The sequence below is a fragment of the Podarcis liolepis genome (genome assembly GCF_965112155.1).
Source record: "Podarcis liolepis genome assembly, chromosome: Z".
In the NCBI taxonomy this organism is placed as follows: domain Eukaryota; kingdom Metazoa; phylum Chordata; class Lepidosauria; order Squamata; family Lacertidae; genus Podarcis; species Podarcis liolepis.
In genome coordinates this window covers 25,605,870-25,622,233 of record NC_139570.1, presented here as the reverse complement: position 1 = coordinate 25,622,233, position 16,364 = coordinate 25,605,870, and the positions used below count along the sequence as shown (strand labels likewise).

At 45.3% G+C, this 16,364-nt stretch overlaps 2 protein-coding genes across 3 annotated transcripts; one reads left to right on the top strand and one right to left on the bottom strand.

Annotated features, from left to right (window-relative positions):
* The first annotated feature begins 1,304 nt into the window (after positions 1-1,304).
* On the top strand, positions 1,305-3,927 carry KCNE5 (potassium voltage-gated channel subfamily E regulatory subunit 5). Its single transcript, XM_083486107.1, has one exon. It carries the CDS (start codon positions 2,537-2,539, stop codon positions 3,011-3,013), a length of 477 nt encoding a protein of 158 aa, XP_083342233.1. The 5' UTR covers positions 1,305-2,536; the 3' UTR covers positions 3,014-3,927.
* Positions 3,928-8,247: 4,320 nt separating this feature from the next.
* Positions 8,248-15,606, bottom strand: NXT2 (nuclear transport factor 2 like export factor 2). Of its 2 annotated transcripts, XM_083485436.1 has the most exons (5): positions 15,440-15,582; positions 14,004-14,090; positions 13,674-13,780; positions 12,495-12,639; positions 8,248-10,013 (listed from the first exon to the last, which is right to left on the bottom strand). In XM_083485436.1, the coding sequence occupies exons 3-5, from the start codon at positions 13,749-13,751 to the stop codon at positions 9,835-9,837; spliced, it is 402 nt and encodes a 133-aa protein (XP_083341562.1). In that variant the 5' UTR covers positions 13,752-13,780; positions 14,004-14,090; positions 15,440-15,582; the 3' UTR covers positions 8,248-9,834. The 2 variants fall into 2 exon arrangements, with proteins under 2 accessions (XP_083341562.1, XP_083341561.1); XM_083485435.1 differs by lacking the exon at positions 13,674-13,780 and having other exon boundaries at positions 15,440-15,606.
* Between the last annotated feature and the right edge of the window lie 758 nt (positions 15,607-16,364).

Genomic DNA, 16,364 nt, shown 5'->3' with positions numbered 1-16,364 from the left:
CATAACTAATAGTCAAGGATAGATAGTCATCTATTTAGTAATATGAAGGAGAACTTCCTTTCGTCTCTCCAGTAGCTACAGCAAGTAGTTTGAGGGAAGCTCTTCCCAAAGCCTTACAAGGCAAAAGTTTACGGGTGAAACAAGGATTCGATCCAGCTTGGTGATTGTGAGTCTTAAACATTCCAGATGAATTAACACAGAGGATAGCTCTGGGTTTTAAAATGTCCTATCTATGTCACGCGACCTTTATTATTTACTGCATGTATGCATAGCCTACACAAAAGCATCTAGGTGACTTCGTTAAAAGCAAAGTGCAATAGCAATGCATTTCCTCCCAAAACAAAAACAAATCACAAACAGCCAACAACAAAAATCCCTCTTAAAACTCAAATCTGGATAAATTGCTAAAGCCACATTCAAAGATCTGGCAACCCCAATAAATATTTCGCCACCACCTGAGGTGGGCGGGGGGTGGAGAGAATAACAATGTTTAGTTTTTTACAGTTACCTTGAGAATTGCAGCACACATACACCAGCAAAAAGAAAGACGGGGAAAAGACTCCTGCTTCCCTGGATTCTAATGTATGTCTTAATTTGGACAGTTTGACGGGAGGAGAGAGAGTATTGTGCTTCAAACAAAGAGTAAAGGTAGCCGTGTTGACAGCTAAGAAAAATTCAAAAATCCCTACTAGGTCAGTACTTTTATTAGACCAACCAAAGTACCACAAAATATTGTGTGTATTTCCCCACTAGTGTGGCTAATAACCGCTTGGGCGAAAAGGGAGATTTAGATTGTAGAAAATGGCGAAATGCAATGGTTCCTCTGCATTGCCAGTCCACGTTGCCCCCCCCCCCTTAAAAAAATGTCCAAAGATGGAAGAGTATCCTGTGGTGATGCTTGGCAGTTGAGACTTGAAGTGCATGAAACTTCAAGCCTGCCTTCCACATGCACCAGGAAACAGTGTCAGAGCACAAATTCTACATGGGGAAGATCCCTTTGGATAGGGCTGCCATATTTCAGTCATTCCTGACACCCACAAAATTGTTAAGAGTCCATCCAGATCTGGAGGGCCACAGGCTCCCCAACACTGGTGTAGGCCAGTGTTTCCCAACCTCTGGATGGTGGCATGCAGGTGAGTTGCAAAACTCACCAGTGGCGTAGCGTGGGGGGTGCAGGGGGGGCCGGCCGCACCGGGCGCAACATCTGGGGGTTAAGGTTAGGGGGCGCAAATCCACGGGTTAGGGGGCGCAAATTACTTGCCTTGCCCCGGGTGCTGACAACCCACGCTACGCCACTGAAACTCACACAAGTGAATCATGAGCTTTATAAACAAACCCTAAATAAGCATGGTTTGTAATCCTTGACTGGTATGATGGGCTTTTTTGTTCATGTATTATAATGCTGCATTAGCACTTGCAAATGAATGTCACAACCCCCAATTCTTGCATTTCGACCCTTGAAAACCGCTGTCTGGTGGCTGGCAGCAGAGAAGATCCAAGGTCCAAAATGTAATGTGATAATAAACTGATGGGTCACCATACCAAGTAAATTGGGACTTTTGGGTTGTCATAGCAAAAAACTTGGGAGCCACTAGTGCAAACGTTGCTTGGCCTGACAGACAAATAGTCTGAACTGCAGCTTCCTATGGGTGTCCCTGTGTCCCATCTGGTTTTGGCCCTTCCGAAACCACAGCAACTGCAAGCCTCACTCGCAGAGATCATGGGTGCCACCCCTCACTCCCAGGGCCTTGGTCATGCAGCTTGTTCCATTTTCCAGAGAGTGGTTCTGAGGATGGTGGAAGTTGTGGTCCAAATCATCTGGAAGGCACCAGCTTGGAAAAGGTTGCACAGAAATTTTCTCAAGCATCATTGTGCACATTTATGCAAAGCAACAAGAAGAGACCCAATAAGGATGCCCTTGCCCCTCGCTTTTCATCTGCACCACCAGAATTAAAGCAAAGTTTTAGACTTAGCAAAATGATGATTAATGCAAAACCTTTTTTAAAAAAAACAAACAAACTGATGGATCCATACCCCCAACACACCTTCGCTGAGGGTGATAGGTAAGGGGGGACTCAGATCTCAAAGCAGCAGCACCCCCAAAAAATTCAAAGACACCTTCCCATATTTCAGTTCATGGGCGAGTGGGCGGGGTGGGGGTGGGGGCAGACCACTGGCAATATCATAAGGCAGCCAGACTCCAGGATTGCCAGTTAAGGAACAAAGAAGCTTTTTAGAGGCGGAGAGACTCTCCCCCTCCCTGCCCACCCCCTTTGGAGAGTTCTGGGTGGCAGGCGGCCGAGAGAGGGGGAGAGGCAGGCGCCCCCTGGTTTCTCCCGCAAGGGGGTGGGGTAGGGTAGGCTGCAGACGCCTTTGTCCCTCCAGCGCCAGGCGAGAAGCAGATGGCCGAGGCGTGAGAGGCCAGCAGGCAACGGCTGTGTTGCTGCTGGGTGGGCGGTGCGCGCCTGCAAGGAAAGGGGCGCGGAGCAAGGAGGCCAAAAGGGACCAGAGGCTAGCGAGCGTGCCAAGGCGGCGGATGCAGGGGCCGATGAACTGCAGCGAAAGCCTCCGAATCCAGGTCCTCCTGAGCCGGCTCTGGCAGGAGCTGCACGGCGGCGGGGGCGGCGGCGCTGCTCCCAATGCCATCCGCAGAGGCAGCAGCCCCCTCGACGACTCACTCCCGGCGCCAAGCCAGGCAACAGCGGCGGGCAGCAAAGCGGGCGCAGACGACGCTTACCTGTACATCTTGCTCATCATGATATTCTACGGCTGCCTGGCCGGGGGCCTGATCCTGGCCTACACGCGCTCCAGGAAGCTGGAGTCCAAGCACGACCCTTACCACTTGTACATCGAGAGCGACTGGACGGCGAGAGCGGGAAGCCTGGGAGGGGGCGCGGGAGGACCAGGAGCGAAGCTGGCGGTGGCGGCCGGGGAGCCTAGCCTGGGCGAGGGGATGCCGGCGGCTGCCGGCGGGGAGAGGGGGAGCAGCGGCGACGACAGCGAGCATCTGTGAGAGAGGAGAAAGGCTCCGGAGGAGGATCGGATCGGCCCACCCCAAATCTGAAGAAGTGCTCTCTCGGGTGGGGGATGCGGTCCGCTCAAAGGCTGGAATTCTGAACTGCGACCTGCGCCTCTCAGCTCGGCGGGGGCAACGAAACAACAACAAAAATTAACCAAGCGATCCGTCCTGCAGCTTCATTTGCCCCACGAGGAAGCCGCGTGCAAGCTTTGAATGGGGAGGCAGATGGCGCTAGGCAAAAAGACGGTTCGGTGCTCAGCGTTGTAATTAGTCTTAAGCGGAGGGAGCTTTGTGCTGTGCAGGTATATTTAGGTATTTACACCAGCGGTGCGGAACCTGTTTCCCCCCGGATGTTCCCACTAAGACTTCCAGCTCCTATGATTCTTCCGGGGTAGCCATGTGCTTTAAATGCATCTGGAGCAAACTTAGGTTCTCCATCTCCAGGTTGGACTGTGCTGACTGCAAAACAAATCAGTGGACACATATGCCAGAGGCCATGTGGTGGTGGAGTTAACCGTGGGATGCTCTCCCTTAGAGAACACAAGTCACCAGGACTGGGATCCATCTCTGGCTCTGTTTGGAAGACAGACAGGTTTATTGGTTCCCTTGGGAGCTTGCAGGATGTAAAAGTCTGCCTGCACACCATACATTTAAAGCACATTCCTCCGCCCACAACCCAAAAGAATCCTGGGAACTGTAATTTGTTAAGGGTGTGAAGATAAGATTCTTTCAGGGTGGTGGGCACTGGAATGTGCTTTATATTGTCCAGGCAGCCCTGTGATGGAGAACATTTCATATAAAGTATCTGTAACTGTTTTGCTGCTTAACATCCATTTTTTATTTCTTTTTCTTCGATGATGGGTTTTCATTTAAAAGGTGCCCACCACCTTGGACAGGAGAGGATAATTTATCTTAAAAATATCATGTTACAATGAGCTTTGGCTGTGGACACACAAACTCTGCCATTCAAGCAAATACTTTTCTGGGGCCCCGAGTTCCAAGCTTCCCCCCACCCCCCACCCTCAGCAGCTGCACAGCCCATCAATAGTCCTAAGAGGAGGGGTGCTGGCCAAGGAAACAAAGAGAGCAAGCCATGCGGGTTGGAAGGGGTGTGTGCTGAGGCTGGAGACCTGGTATGACACCGCTTTGGATTTTAACAGCACAAACCTTTTGTTCTCTTTAATTGCCCCCAGAGGAAGAGAGGACCCCCTGCCCCAGAAATGAACACCAATGCCTCTACTTTTCAGTAGGGGTGGTGTGCTACCTCCAGTCTTGCATGCTCTGCCATTTTCTCCGTCAGTAGAACCAGCTTGGGAAAGGCTGGCCTGTATCAATAATACCATTAGGTATCAGGCAAGATTTCCCTCCCAGGCTTTTAACCTCTGGTGTATGTTTGATCATTTTTTAGGTGTCATATTTTAAAAACAACAACCCCCAAAACCCCTTTCTTATGCTTTTTATAGTGTTTGTATTAAATATCGCAAACCTCCCTGGAAATTTTGAATTAAAGGGCAGCAAAGTAATGTTTTAAATTTTAAAAAAATGCTAGGTCCTGTTGCCAGCATCTATTTAGAGTTGTCTTCTCCCCAGTCTAGATTGCCATATTTCAAAAAGTAAAAACCAGGACACGCCAAAATTGCTTTTTTTAATACCAGTGGGAAGATTTTTAAACAAATGAACTTGCCTTCAAATGCAATGTAACTGAGGTATGAATGTCTTCTGCAGACTTCTGTGACTTTCTTAGTGTCTACAGTCTCTCTCAATGTGTTCAATGGGGTATGTGTGTGTGTGTATAGAGAGAAGAGTAAACCCCATTGAACTCAGTGGAACTAACCTCTAGGTACACATTTATAGGATTGCACTCTAAGGCTGCAGTCCTAAACACTTATTAATTAACACATTGAGACTTACCTTTGAATAACGTGTATAGGATTGCACTATGTGTTAGTTGTGCTGAAGACCCATTAAAATCAATTGTGACTTATCAAATTTGTTTGAACAAGATTTAAGTGCAACTAACTTAATCTGGCTCCAGTTCAATGATAATAAATGACAGTTGTAATTTGCAGTTACTGGGAAGCAAAAACATTTGGCTGATAGCAGGGACCTGTTATAGTCTCTCTTAGGTATTTTATTGGTTGACCTTAAACTTCAGCCTAAGTCCACTATCAACAGAATTTTGCAGCTCCACAGTGATAATAAATGACTACGGTATTTATTATCCTTGTAAACGATAGTCATTTTCAGTAACAGGGAATTTTCTGTTCCTTTGATAAAGATCCAATACATGTCAAACACTGCAGTGCATTTAGAAATGAAGCAAGCAAGTGCTTGTTTGTTCCTGTCAAGAGAATAATGATCTGAAATGGATTAATATTTTGCCTGTTGTGTTCATGGACTTTGGAGCAATTTTATACTCATGTATAGACTTTGATACACCTGATGTGTAGACCTTGATACACCTAGCAACTGCATGTATTCGGGAGAATTTGTATTTCCGGTGTTTTGTTTTTTCTACTTTGATTTAGATTAATACAATTTCTGTGACTTTTTCTAATTACTGTATTTGTGACAAGTTACTGCAATGTTTAGCTTTCCACTTCATTTCCGAGAGGCAGACTTCACGTGCCCCTAATTTTGTTGTCATGGTTCACTCTTCTCCTACCTGCATTTGGGACTTGATGTCCCGCATAAAAACATAAGAAGAGCCTGCTGGATCAGGCCAATGCCCTGTCTAGTCCAGCATCCTGTTCTCACAGTGACCAACCAGATGCCTGTGGGGAACCCACATGCAGGATTCGTGCACAAGATCACTCTTTCCTCCCATGGTTTCCAGTAACTTGCATTCAAAAGCATCGCTGTGGAGGCAGAGCATAGCTATTGTGGCTAGTAGCCACTGGATAACCTTGTTGAATTTGTTTAGCCCTTGTCTGGCATCAAGAGAATAGGGGCAGGAGTAGCTGTGAGTGAGCAAGTGACTAAGCCCCAGTTCCCTCTACTGTTAAAAGAGAGTACTAGACATCAAGGTTTAAAGAATGACATTTTGCCAGGGTGGGTAATCTGATTTTCCTGTCCGTAGGCCATATTCCCACATACATTACAACAGCCACATGCATCGTAACATAGTTCTAAGGCCGAGCTATAATGAAGTGGGGCAGGCAGGAAGAAGGTGGCATAAAATGGGGCAATGGCAAAAGCAAAATAGGCAGAATTTAGGAGACATCAAGGAAGGTAGAGCTGGGCTGGGTGAAGATTTAGGACAAATGAGGAAGCAGGTGGTGTAAAGAAGGACGAGCCATGGCAAAGGAAGGCAAAGAAAAAGCAAATAAGCTGGAGAGACCCTTCTATGAATGTAGCACCTCTTTATAGTCATGTTTCAGTTCACATTCCCACAATTTGGTGAGACTCTTGCATATGTAAAAGCTTCTGGATGGAAAGATTTCTCTAATACAGTGTCTTTCAGAAAGAACATTTTTGAAAGGCAAATTATATAGCCCTGAGATTCGGAGGAATCTCTCCATATGGATATGTACCGGTAATTGAATTTTTTAAATAATTTTGCATTGTAAAAACCAAATAAAAATGATTTCAAAAGAAAGGCAAATTATATTAATGGGCCTCACACCATTCTTCAGTTGCATATCCTTTGAAGCTTCTGTAAAGTAAAAAATAATTTAATTCCAATGCCATACATTTATGGTTGAAAGTATGCATAAGGTTTATGTACATTTTTTAAAAAAAGGTTTATGTACATTTTACCGTACCGCATACCCAGGGGCATTCTACTTTATCACATAGGACTCCTGCTAATACAAAGACAAATGCCTGCACAATGAAACACCAGGAAGAATAAATCACATGCAAATGCACATGTCTTTGTCAAATGTTTTTGAGTTAGCAGTAAAGCATTATGCGGTAAATATTCTTTTTTTAACAGCCTACAAATTGAACAAGAAAAACACTGTTACAATGCTGTGATTGGGGTCTTACTATAGACTAAGAACTAGATAAAATTTCACAGTTGTCTGAGGTGTCACTCATCATCTTGAGCCAAACAGTCCAATTCTACACATAGAATTATTCTGAAGGCTGCACAAAAAGCCATCCCAAAATATTGATTAATCACAAGAGGAGGCTTTGTCTTTCAGATGGTTCAGACAAGCCATCCACAGACAATGTTTTTCTCCCCACTATATAAGGCTTAAGGCACTTGAGGGGGGCTCTTTCTCAGGAGAGGCTGCCCAACACTATTTACTGCATAACATGGGATTCCATCATATCTATGAACAGAGGCTTACTGTCTTTCAGCAAATGTGTGCCTTTTGCCACAACCTTGTCCACATTAAGCAATTAATCTCATACGCCAGAGATGGAAAAATGCCGCCTTTGCAGTAGCTGCAACCTGCGCCTCCATGGAGAGGGAGGCGTCGAAGGTTACACCCAAACTCAAAGGGCCCCACACATTTGTGCCATCAAACACCCACAAGTACAACTTCACATGGGAAGAAAACCCAATTGGCCTAGGGTTCTACCTTGTGTGGAGCCCAAAATGAGTATGCAGATACTCATTCACACAAACCACCAGGTGGCTGGCATTTGTGGCATCATCAAGAGGGATGGCTAACTTGCGTGACCCAGTGAAATAGCTTTACGTGTTTTCAATACATAGAGGCCAAAGGATGACACCCACCTACACCCATGTGCTAATGAATCCCTACAGTAAAAATCTATTTTTACTGCTTCTGAGGCAACCTCCCATCCATACAGTCTAGGGAACCTCCTACTAACAGTGCTTCAGTCCTACCTGGATTGAGCTTCAGTTTGTTGGCTCTCACCCCAGTTCGTTACTGAGGCAAGACAATGGTCAAGTACAACCACTGCCTCACTGGCAGGTGTGAAGGCAGTATGCTGAGCTTGGTTGCTGGCAATGTACTCCGGAGTTTCATGTAGATGTTAAACAGCATGGGGGATAAAATTGAACCCTGAGAAACCCCACACTGAAGGCTCCAAGGTGAAGAACTTCCCAAGCATCACCCTCTGGAAACGACCACACAAGTACAACTGGAACCACCACAAAGCAGTGCCACCCACCCCCAATTTGTGTTGGCATGCAGCCAAGGAAACGGGGGCAATTGGCAGGCCCCCAGCTGGCTCCAGCCCACCGGCCTGGAGCTAGGGCACGCTACTCAGCAGAGTAAACACCGCACAAACAGAAGAGGCAGGAGAGGTTGTGTGAGGATATTTACAAGCAGTTTATTCAGCGTACATCAGGACAAAAGGGAACATGTCTAATCTCCTTCGTGTCCAAAGCAAAAAAGCAAAAGCAATACACAAATGGAAGTTCCCAGCATACTGTGCTGGAGTGTAAACTGACATGTGACACACAACAATCATGCCTGTTCCTTAAGGTGGAACAGAATATTCCAACAATTTGGACAGCTGCTCCAGGATACCATGAGGTCAAGAATTAACAAGGAGACATTTTCCGTCTCTATCCTAACAGTGGTCATCATACAGGGTGACCAAAACAGTTCCTATGACAAAACTGGGCCTAAATCCCAATCAAAATGTATACAGAAAATCAGCTTCCTCCAAGAGCACCTGGATCTGATCTGTGGCCACCCACTCCAGGGCCTTGCCTAAGGGGAGATTAGGAACTGGCCAATAATTTTTCTGAGTCCTTAGATTTTCCGAGTTCAGTGAGGGTTTCTTAAGGAGTGGCCTCCTTCAAGCAGGCAGGGACCACCCTCTCTTGCAGGGAGACATTAATCACCTCCCTGGCCCAGCCACCTGGCCCCTCCCTGCTAGTTTTTATCAGCCAAGATGAACTAAGGTCCAGAATGCAAATGGCCGTCCTGATCAATCCAAGCACCTTGTCCACATTCTTGATCCTTACCAACTGAAACTCATCCAACACAACAGGACTAGACAGTGTTCTGGACACTCCTTGGTCACCTCTGCTGTAACAGCGGAGTTAAGATCCTGGTGGATGCAAGCAGTTTTTATTATTTGCAAAGCTAAGTGTCTATGATGTATTCCAGCTCAAGTATTTTCATGAGGAACCTATATTTAAAGGTAGATGAGGGTAGATGCAAAATGTAACCAAGTTTTAATATGCTTGGAGCAATCACCATTGGGCGTAACTCTGCTACAAAAGAGTCAAAATCTCTCTTCCAAACCCCCCTTTTTTAAAAAATTATATATATATTTTTTATGTAGCTAGTAAAATGGTTACATACAAACTCAACAAATCATAGATAAAACAGCACAAAGCAACATAGTGTAACAAAAGCAGTTCCAAAGCAGCTCAAAAAATTAGCCTCGGAGTGTTGAGGTCTTCCTACTATCTCTCCAATAGCTTCTTTTACTAGAAATACATGGAAGCCCAGAGACAATTATCATTCTCCTTCACACAATTTTCTCCCAGCTGTACTTATTTGCACCAAGATTTTCAGATTCTAGGAAGACTTAAAGTTGGTCAGGATCTGCATCCTCACCTTGTTGTTACAGCTATTTTTATTTCTCACCAAAACAAATACAACTTGTGACAGATAGTGCTTGTATACAATGTGTATGAATGAGTCATCAATGCAAGTAAACGATAACAGTATTTTCCTATATTGATTTAAATACCGAAGCCCCAGACAGCATTCTTAAATAAGTAAGTTTGATTTTTGCTGTTCTGAAGTTGGTAATTCCTGGCAAGAGGAAGTTTCTTTCAAAGAGAAGGTATTTTCTCATATCCAGAGTACGACCATCCTGAAAGCCAATTATCTTGTCCAGAGGAAGTATAACCAACTGCTGCTCCCTCCCCACTAATTAGGGCAGTCCTGGAAGCGGAAGCAGTCACTCGCAATCTTCCACACTGTGTTGTTGTTTGTGGTTTGTGCTGTTAACAAGAAGTTCTGATTGAAGTACTGCTGCTTGCTCCCATCAAATTTGACAGACCCACATGTCACAACAAGGATGGTGTTATGGTTCAGAGTGGCTTGCTCTACAGAAAGAAACAGAACAGAAGATATTAAGGCATGCCGATATACCACAAGCCTACTTTTATACAGAATTTCTATCAAGCATTTCAGAGTTATTGCTTCTTCCTCCTCTTTCTAACTAAAACACCTGTAAAATGCAACCAACAATACAGTCAGTATTATAGAAGCTTGCAGTGCAATCATGAAACAGGTATGCGTATGTGTGTGAAACTCAAGAAGTATTAGTAAGTTCATCTTCTTATTATACTGTTTAACCCTAGGATGGCTAACCTGTGGCCCTCCATGTATTGTTGGACTCTCATTTCCCAGCATAGCCAAAAGTCAGGGATGACGAGAGAGAGAGTCATTGGTGCCACAACTTACCCACCAATGGTTTAGTCCAAGGTGCCACTTTACAATGTTCTATGGGTGTCTAGAAAGCAGCTTCTACCAAGTCAGAATATTGGTCCACCTAGCTCAGTGTTGTCTACACTGAGTGGCAGCAGCTCTCCAGGATTTCAGACAGGGAGTCTATCCCAGTACCATCTTGAGAGGCTGGAGGCTGAATCTGGGACCTTCGGTGTGCAAAGAAGATGCTCTGCCACTGAGGTATGCCTCTTCTCTAACTTGCCAACTAGCAAACTCCCCCCCCCCCATTATTCGTTATTTCATTTTCAAAATGTATATATCCAATAACAATACTTCTGTTGATAGAAGTAAAAATTAAAACCATAAAATACAAAAATACAACATGAAAACAGAATATACAAAAATAGCAATAATTTCAGTGCTATTTTTCGCCATCCTGACTATGTTTTGCTTGTTACTATGCTATGCATACTTGTTTTATAGAAGTGAGTCATGGGCAACTTATACCTGCTAGGAGCAAAGCCCCAATGTCTTTCACTTGTGCTGCATCAGGTAGATTTTGGGCATCACATGGCAGGGCAGAGTCTCAAACAAAGATGTGCTCTCCCAAGCCCACATTCCTAGCATGTTCACATTTCTGTTTCAGAAACATCCACTCTAGTTTAGTCATGTACACAGAATGGAAGATGGCAAGATCCCTAAGGATGTGCTGCAAGTGGATCTGGCTTCACGGACTAGGCCTGATGGCAGACCAACTCTGTGTCACAAAGATGTCTGCAAATATGACATGGAGGCTGGGATTGCCACTGTATGGCAATCCCTTACAGACAATTGCAATGCCTGGAGACAGACAGTCAGGCTGTGTGTCCACAGCAGTGACTAGAGGATGAATGACCACTGAAAGGAGCACAAAGAGAAGAAATGCCACGGTGCACCTGCAGCAGCAAAACCAAACGTCTTCATCTGCCCTACTGGACTCTACAGCCAAAGCAGGCGCTGTAACTCTCCAGTGGTTTGACTTTACCCCCAAAGGTGAGCTCTTCAATTATCTCCCTAGACAGATGGATGCTAACATTGTAAACCGCCCTGTGACCCTCAGATGAAGGACAGTATAGAAATGTAATTTTAAAAATTAAAAATATGAAATAAGTTGGGCAAAGGACTGTTCAAAGAAGCGACTTACAGGAAATTCAAATTAATCTTTAAGGCTTCTAAAAACAATTATATTCAGGTTATGTCCACACAAGCACTCTTTGTACAGTTCATAGGATTTTGCTCTGACCTGTCCATCAGCCTTGTAAGGTGGCATAGGAACTGATGTTCTAAAAAGCATACTGTCCAACAAGATAATGACTTATCCCCAACAATAGCATACAAATCAATATGGCTAATTTGACACAACAACACCCTTCCACATATATACAACCAAACCATGCTGCAACCAACTGAACACAACCAACCAAGCTCTGGACTCTCCAATCTCTCACAATGCCAATATAAATCAATAAGTATATAAATAAAGGACCTACCCATGAAATGCTGACACTAAAACCCTGCACAATAGAATGAAAAGACCACTATCCCCCCAACCCTCTCCCGCCTTTTTCTCCCCTGTTCCCCCTAAGGCTGTGACAATAGTGTCTCATACCGAACGTAAGCAAACTGTGAAAAAGACTCTATGAGTTGAAAGTGGAGACACTATATGTACTTTTCCTTTGTTTTTTCCTTTCTTTTTTTCCTTTGTTTGTTTTGTATCACAAAAAATATTTAATAAGCACGCTTTTAAAGCATGCTGTCACACTTTTTGCAATAGTTTTCTGCTTCAGCTACGAAGATCAGCACAAATAGGAACAAAGCTGCTCCTCGCAACCTTTTCCAAAAGAGCATCAGGGACACTATGGATGCTTTTCCATTTCTACAATTTTTGGAAGAATATTCAGAAACGTCACAAGAACAGATTGGGTAGACATAATTTAACCACATAATTCAGAAATGCAAAGAAACAGCTGAAATTTCTGAAACTGGAATGTTTGCAAGTTACATAATGTGAAACGGTTAAATAATTCTGCTTACATATTTAGAATCAAGCTATCTTCCCTGATTTGTGGGCTACACTGTTTGACAAGGCATCTTACCATGAACAGGCTGGCAATCAAATGTGGTAACTTGAAAATCACTTGAAGGCAACATTTCAAAGAATTCTGCAAGTGCTGCTTGCCCGGATACTGCATTCCCATTCCAAACCAGGGTCGCTTTGTCCAGGTAGAGTTTGGTCAACACCTGAGAAACATTAGGAAGCATTACATTAACTCCAAGGGGAAACTGTGCTTTAATTACAGCACCCCTTCCCATATAGGTTGCTGCATCCAGATACAGTACAGTGGTGCCCCGCAAGACGAATGCCTCGCAAGACGAAAAACCCGCTAGACGAAAGGGTTTTCCGTTTTTCGATGTGCTTCGCAAGACGAATTTCCCTATGGGCTTGCTTCGCAAAACGAAAAAGTCTTGCGAGTCTTGAGATTTTTTCCCCTTCCCCCCTTTCTCTAAGCCGCTAAGCCACCAAGCCTTTAATAGCCGCTAAACCGCTAATAGCGCTAATCCGCTAATAGGGTTGCTTCGCAAGACGAAAAAACCGCTAGACGAAGAGACTCGCGGAACGGATTAATTTCGTCTTGCAAGGCACCACTGTATTTACATTTTCCCCTTTCCTTTAGGGTTTTTAATTTTTTTTTAAATCTGAAAGGCTTTTTAAAGAAGTCCCCCAACAAAATGCACAGAGTTGCATTAAAGTCTTGCAATTAACACACCCAAATCAAAGCACCAAGTATAGGATGTGGGAGACCTTGCTTGGCAGTAGTACACTGGAAAAGGAACTAGGTATCTTAGCTGATCACATTCTAAGTATGAGCAAACAGCATGATGCACCTGCTAAAACAGTAAGAGAAACAACCTAACATTAAGAACTGTTTTAACAGTGAAACCGACTGTTTTGGGAGGCAATGAGTCTCCTTTGCTGGAGGTGTGTAAGCCATGTGTTAGGGATGCAAGAAGTTGCACCCTGCATTGCAAAATCCTACAGTGAGCTGGGACTTGGCTTCCAAAGTCCCTTCCAATTCTTTGGTTCTATGTCTACAGAAAGGTGAGCCCCACTGAGTTCAAAGGGAGAAACACTCAGATTAAGTAGCTACCATTTCATGTAAACTAACTGGAACTGCTCAGTCATTGCTTCCACACTTCTGTGTACCTGTTTGCACTATTTATAACACAATCCTATACATGTCTATTTAAACACCACTGCGTTCAATAGGACTTACAGGCAAGTGGTATAGGATTGTAGCCTTTGGATGCAGTCCTTTACAGATATTCTCACAGAGTAAACTCCCACTGAACATATTTTTGAGTAAACATACAGAGGATCAAGCTGTTAAGAGACAGAAACAAATGACATGTGTTTGAAGGCTGTGTCCATGACAACATGGAATGATCTAATAATCTCAGCATGTACAAATGTGTATATTAGCACGAATAATATCAGCACATACAACATCAGAACTCAGATATGTACTTTGTGAAATGCAGTAAACAATTCTTCTAAAAAAACCAAACCCCACACCAAACACAAAAGCTGTTGGGAATCTACATACCCGTCTCCTTTTATCCATGGTTTCATAGTAAATATTTGCAAATTCTTCAGCAGCTCTGCAAGCTTGATCCACATAGGTTTTAAAGTTCTAAACATAAAAACACAGCTTAATGAAACCATTTTCGAAGGGTGTCAACAGTAAGGTAAAGATGTCAGATGCAGAGAAGGGAACTCCATTTTGTAAAGTTTTAATTGATTTCATTTTTGTGACATACAAGAACTAGGGAAGACATACAAGAACTGTTTAGGGAAGCTTTTAATGTTCAATAGGTTATTGTATTTTAGTTTTGGTTGGAAGCCACCCAGAGTGGCTGGGGAATAAATAATATATTATTATTATTATTATTATTATTATTATTGATAATGGATAGAAATCTCTTCCATAGTTTTGCTTTGTTGTAACCCCTGCCCCAAAGCCATACAACTTTATATAAGTGACTGGCAGAAATGACCTATGACTATGATTTTGTCGACCATAATTACATGAAACAGTCCCAGACAGTATCAGCATAAACAGAGGAAGAGAAGCAGCAGTGAAGTTATGCCTTCAACTATGTGCTAGGAGAAAGGCAGCAAAGGGATTGTTTCTTGGGGGGTGGGATGTGCTCCTACACCAGGGGTCTGCAACCCGCGGCTCCGGAGCCGCATGTGGCTCTTTTACACCTTTGCTGCGGCTCCGGGGCGGATACCAGTGAGGGGAGGAGGCGCATTGTGCGCCCCGACACTCCCCACTGTGGCGGGTGCTGTACTGGCTGTGACGTTGCATGGGGGCGGTGCGCGCGTTAGTCACGCACCGTCCCAACGTCACCTTCTCGCCCGCTGTCAGATCGGAGGGCAGCGGCGCGCATGCTTTAAATGTCGCAATGGTTTTGCGGCTCCCAGTTGTTGTTTTTCTTTGGAAACAGGTCCAAGTGGCTCTTTTTGTCTTAAAGGTTGCAGACCCCTATCCTACACCATGAACTTTGTAGTGGGCCCTTCTCCCGTGATGATCACCTAGGACCACATACTTGTTTGTTCCATCCCTCCCCATTCCATTCACATAAGAAGCCTGTAAGATTAGGCTGAGAGAGAAAGAGAGCACACTAGTGGCCCGATATCTCCCAGTGGCCTCACAGCTGAAACTCTTGAACAAAGCAACCTCCAAGGAGCCGACCTCATTTGCCATTGCCTCTGCAGCAGCGGAAGCCTGGCAATACATTCCTTGGAAGCCGGTTCTTCCGCCCGTTGGTCCTGCCGCCCGAGGAGGTGGCCTCATGGGCCGGCCCTCCACTTAGGAAGTCGCATGTGTCCCTCCCTCCCTCCCAAATTTATCAACACAACGAACCCGGTTAGGCAGGCAGGCAGAGGCTAGGCCACCCTAAGAGCTACGCGTCCTCCGTCTCAGGGGACGACACTCTAACCACTGCCCCGCGCTACCTCCTCAGCTTCCATTCTTACCACAGATGTAGTAGCCATGTGGGCGACGTCCCGCGAGGACTGAGGTAGAGAAGTGAGAGGCCAGGCTCGCCTTAGCGGCAACCTGCTCCTCTGGAGGAAGCACGCACAGGGATTGGCTGGAAGAGAAGCGCGAACAGTCAAGACGAACCCAGGAGACGGCGAGACAGGTAGGCGGGAACGGAAGCGCGGTCTCCGAGGAAGGAGTTAATTCCGCTATAGAGGTGCCGAGGCCTAGAGCGGCACCGCTCTAGGAAGAGATCCTGGCAAACGGGTGGCTTCATGCGTCGGCCAGAACTTCCGGCCGCCTGTCGCTATGGCGACGAATGACAGGCCTTCCGCTGCGTTTGGGTTCTCCCCCCCCGGTGTTCCGGTTTAGCGTAACTCTTTCTCCCGCCCCCTCCGCCACGTGCCTTTCCTGCTGCTTAGCCTTGCAGGTTCCACTAGCTTCACTCTAGAAAGGCAGTCTTGCATAGTGGTTAGGGCGAGGGTGGCGAGTGCGCGGCCCTCCAGGCGCTGCTGGACAGCAGCTCGCATAATCGCTGCCCGTTGGCGATGTTGGCTGGGCTGATGGGAACTGGAGCCCAGCCACATCTGGAGCGCCAAATGTTGGCAAACCATGCATTAAAAAGAAACACACACGTACAAAGAATCCTGGGAACTGGAGCTTACCACCTAAAGAACTGCAGTTCCCAGAACGTGGGAAACTATAAAGTTCCCGGCATTCTTTGGAGAGGAATGTGCCTAAATGTAGCGCGTGTGCTCAGTCTAATCCTTAGTCGACCGTGTGCGGCATGAGGCTTTTTTACTCTGTGAGTGAGCTCGTCGCTTCCTCTCTCCGCCGAACTTCACCTTGCAGGGCTGTTGTTGTGAGGATAAAAAGGAAAGAGAAGGAACCAAGTGTGCGGTCTTTCGCTCCTCAGAGGAA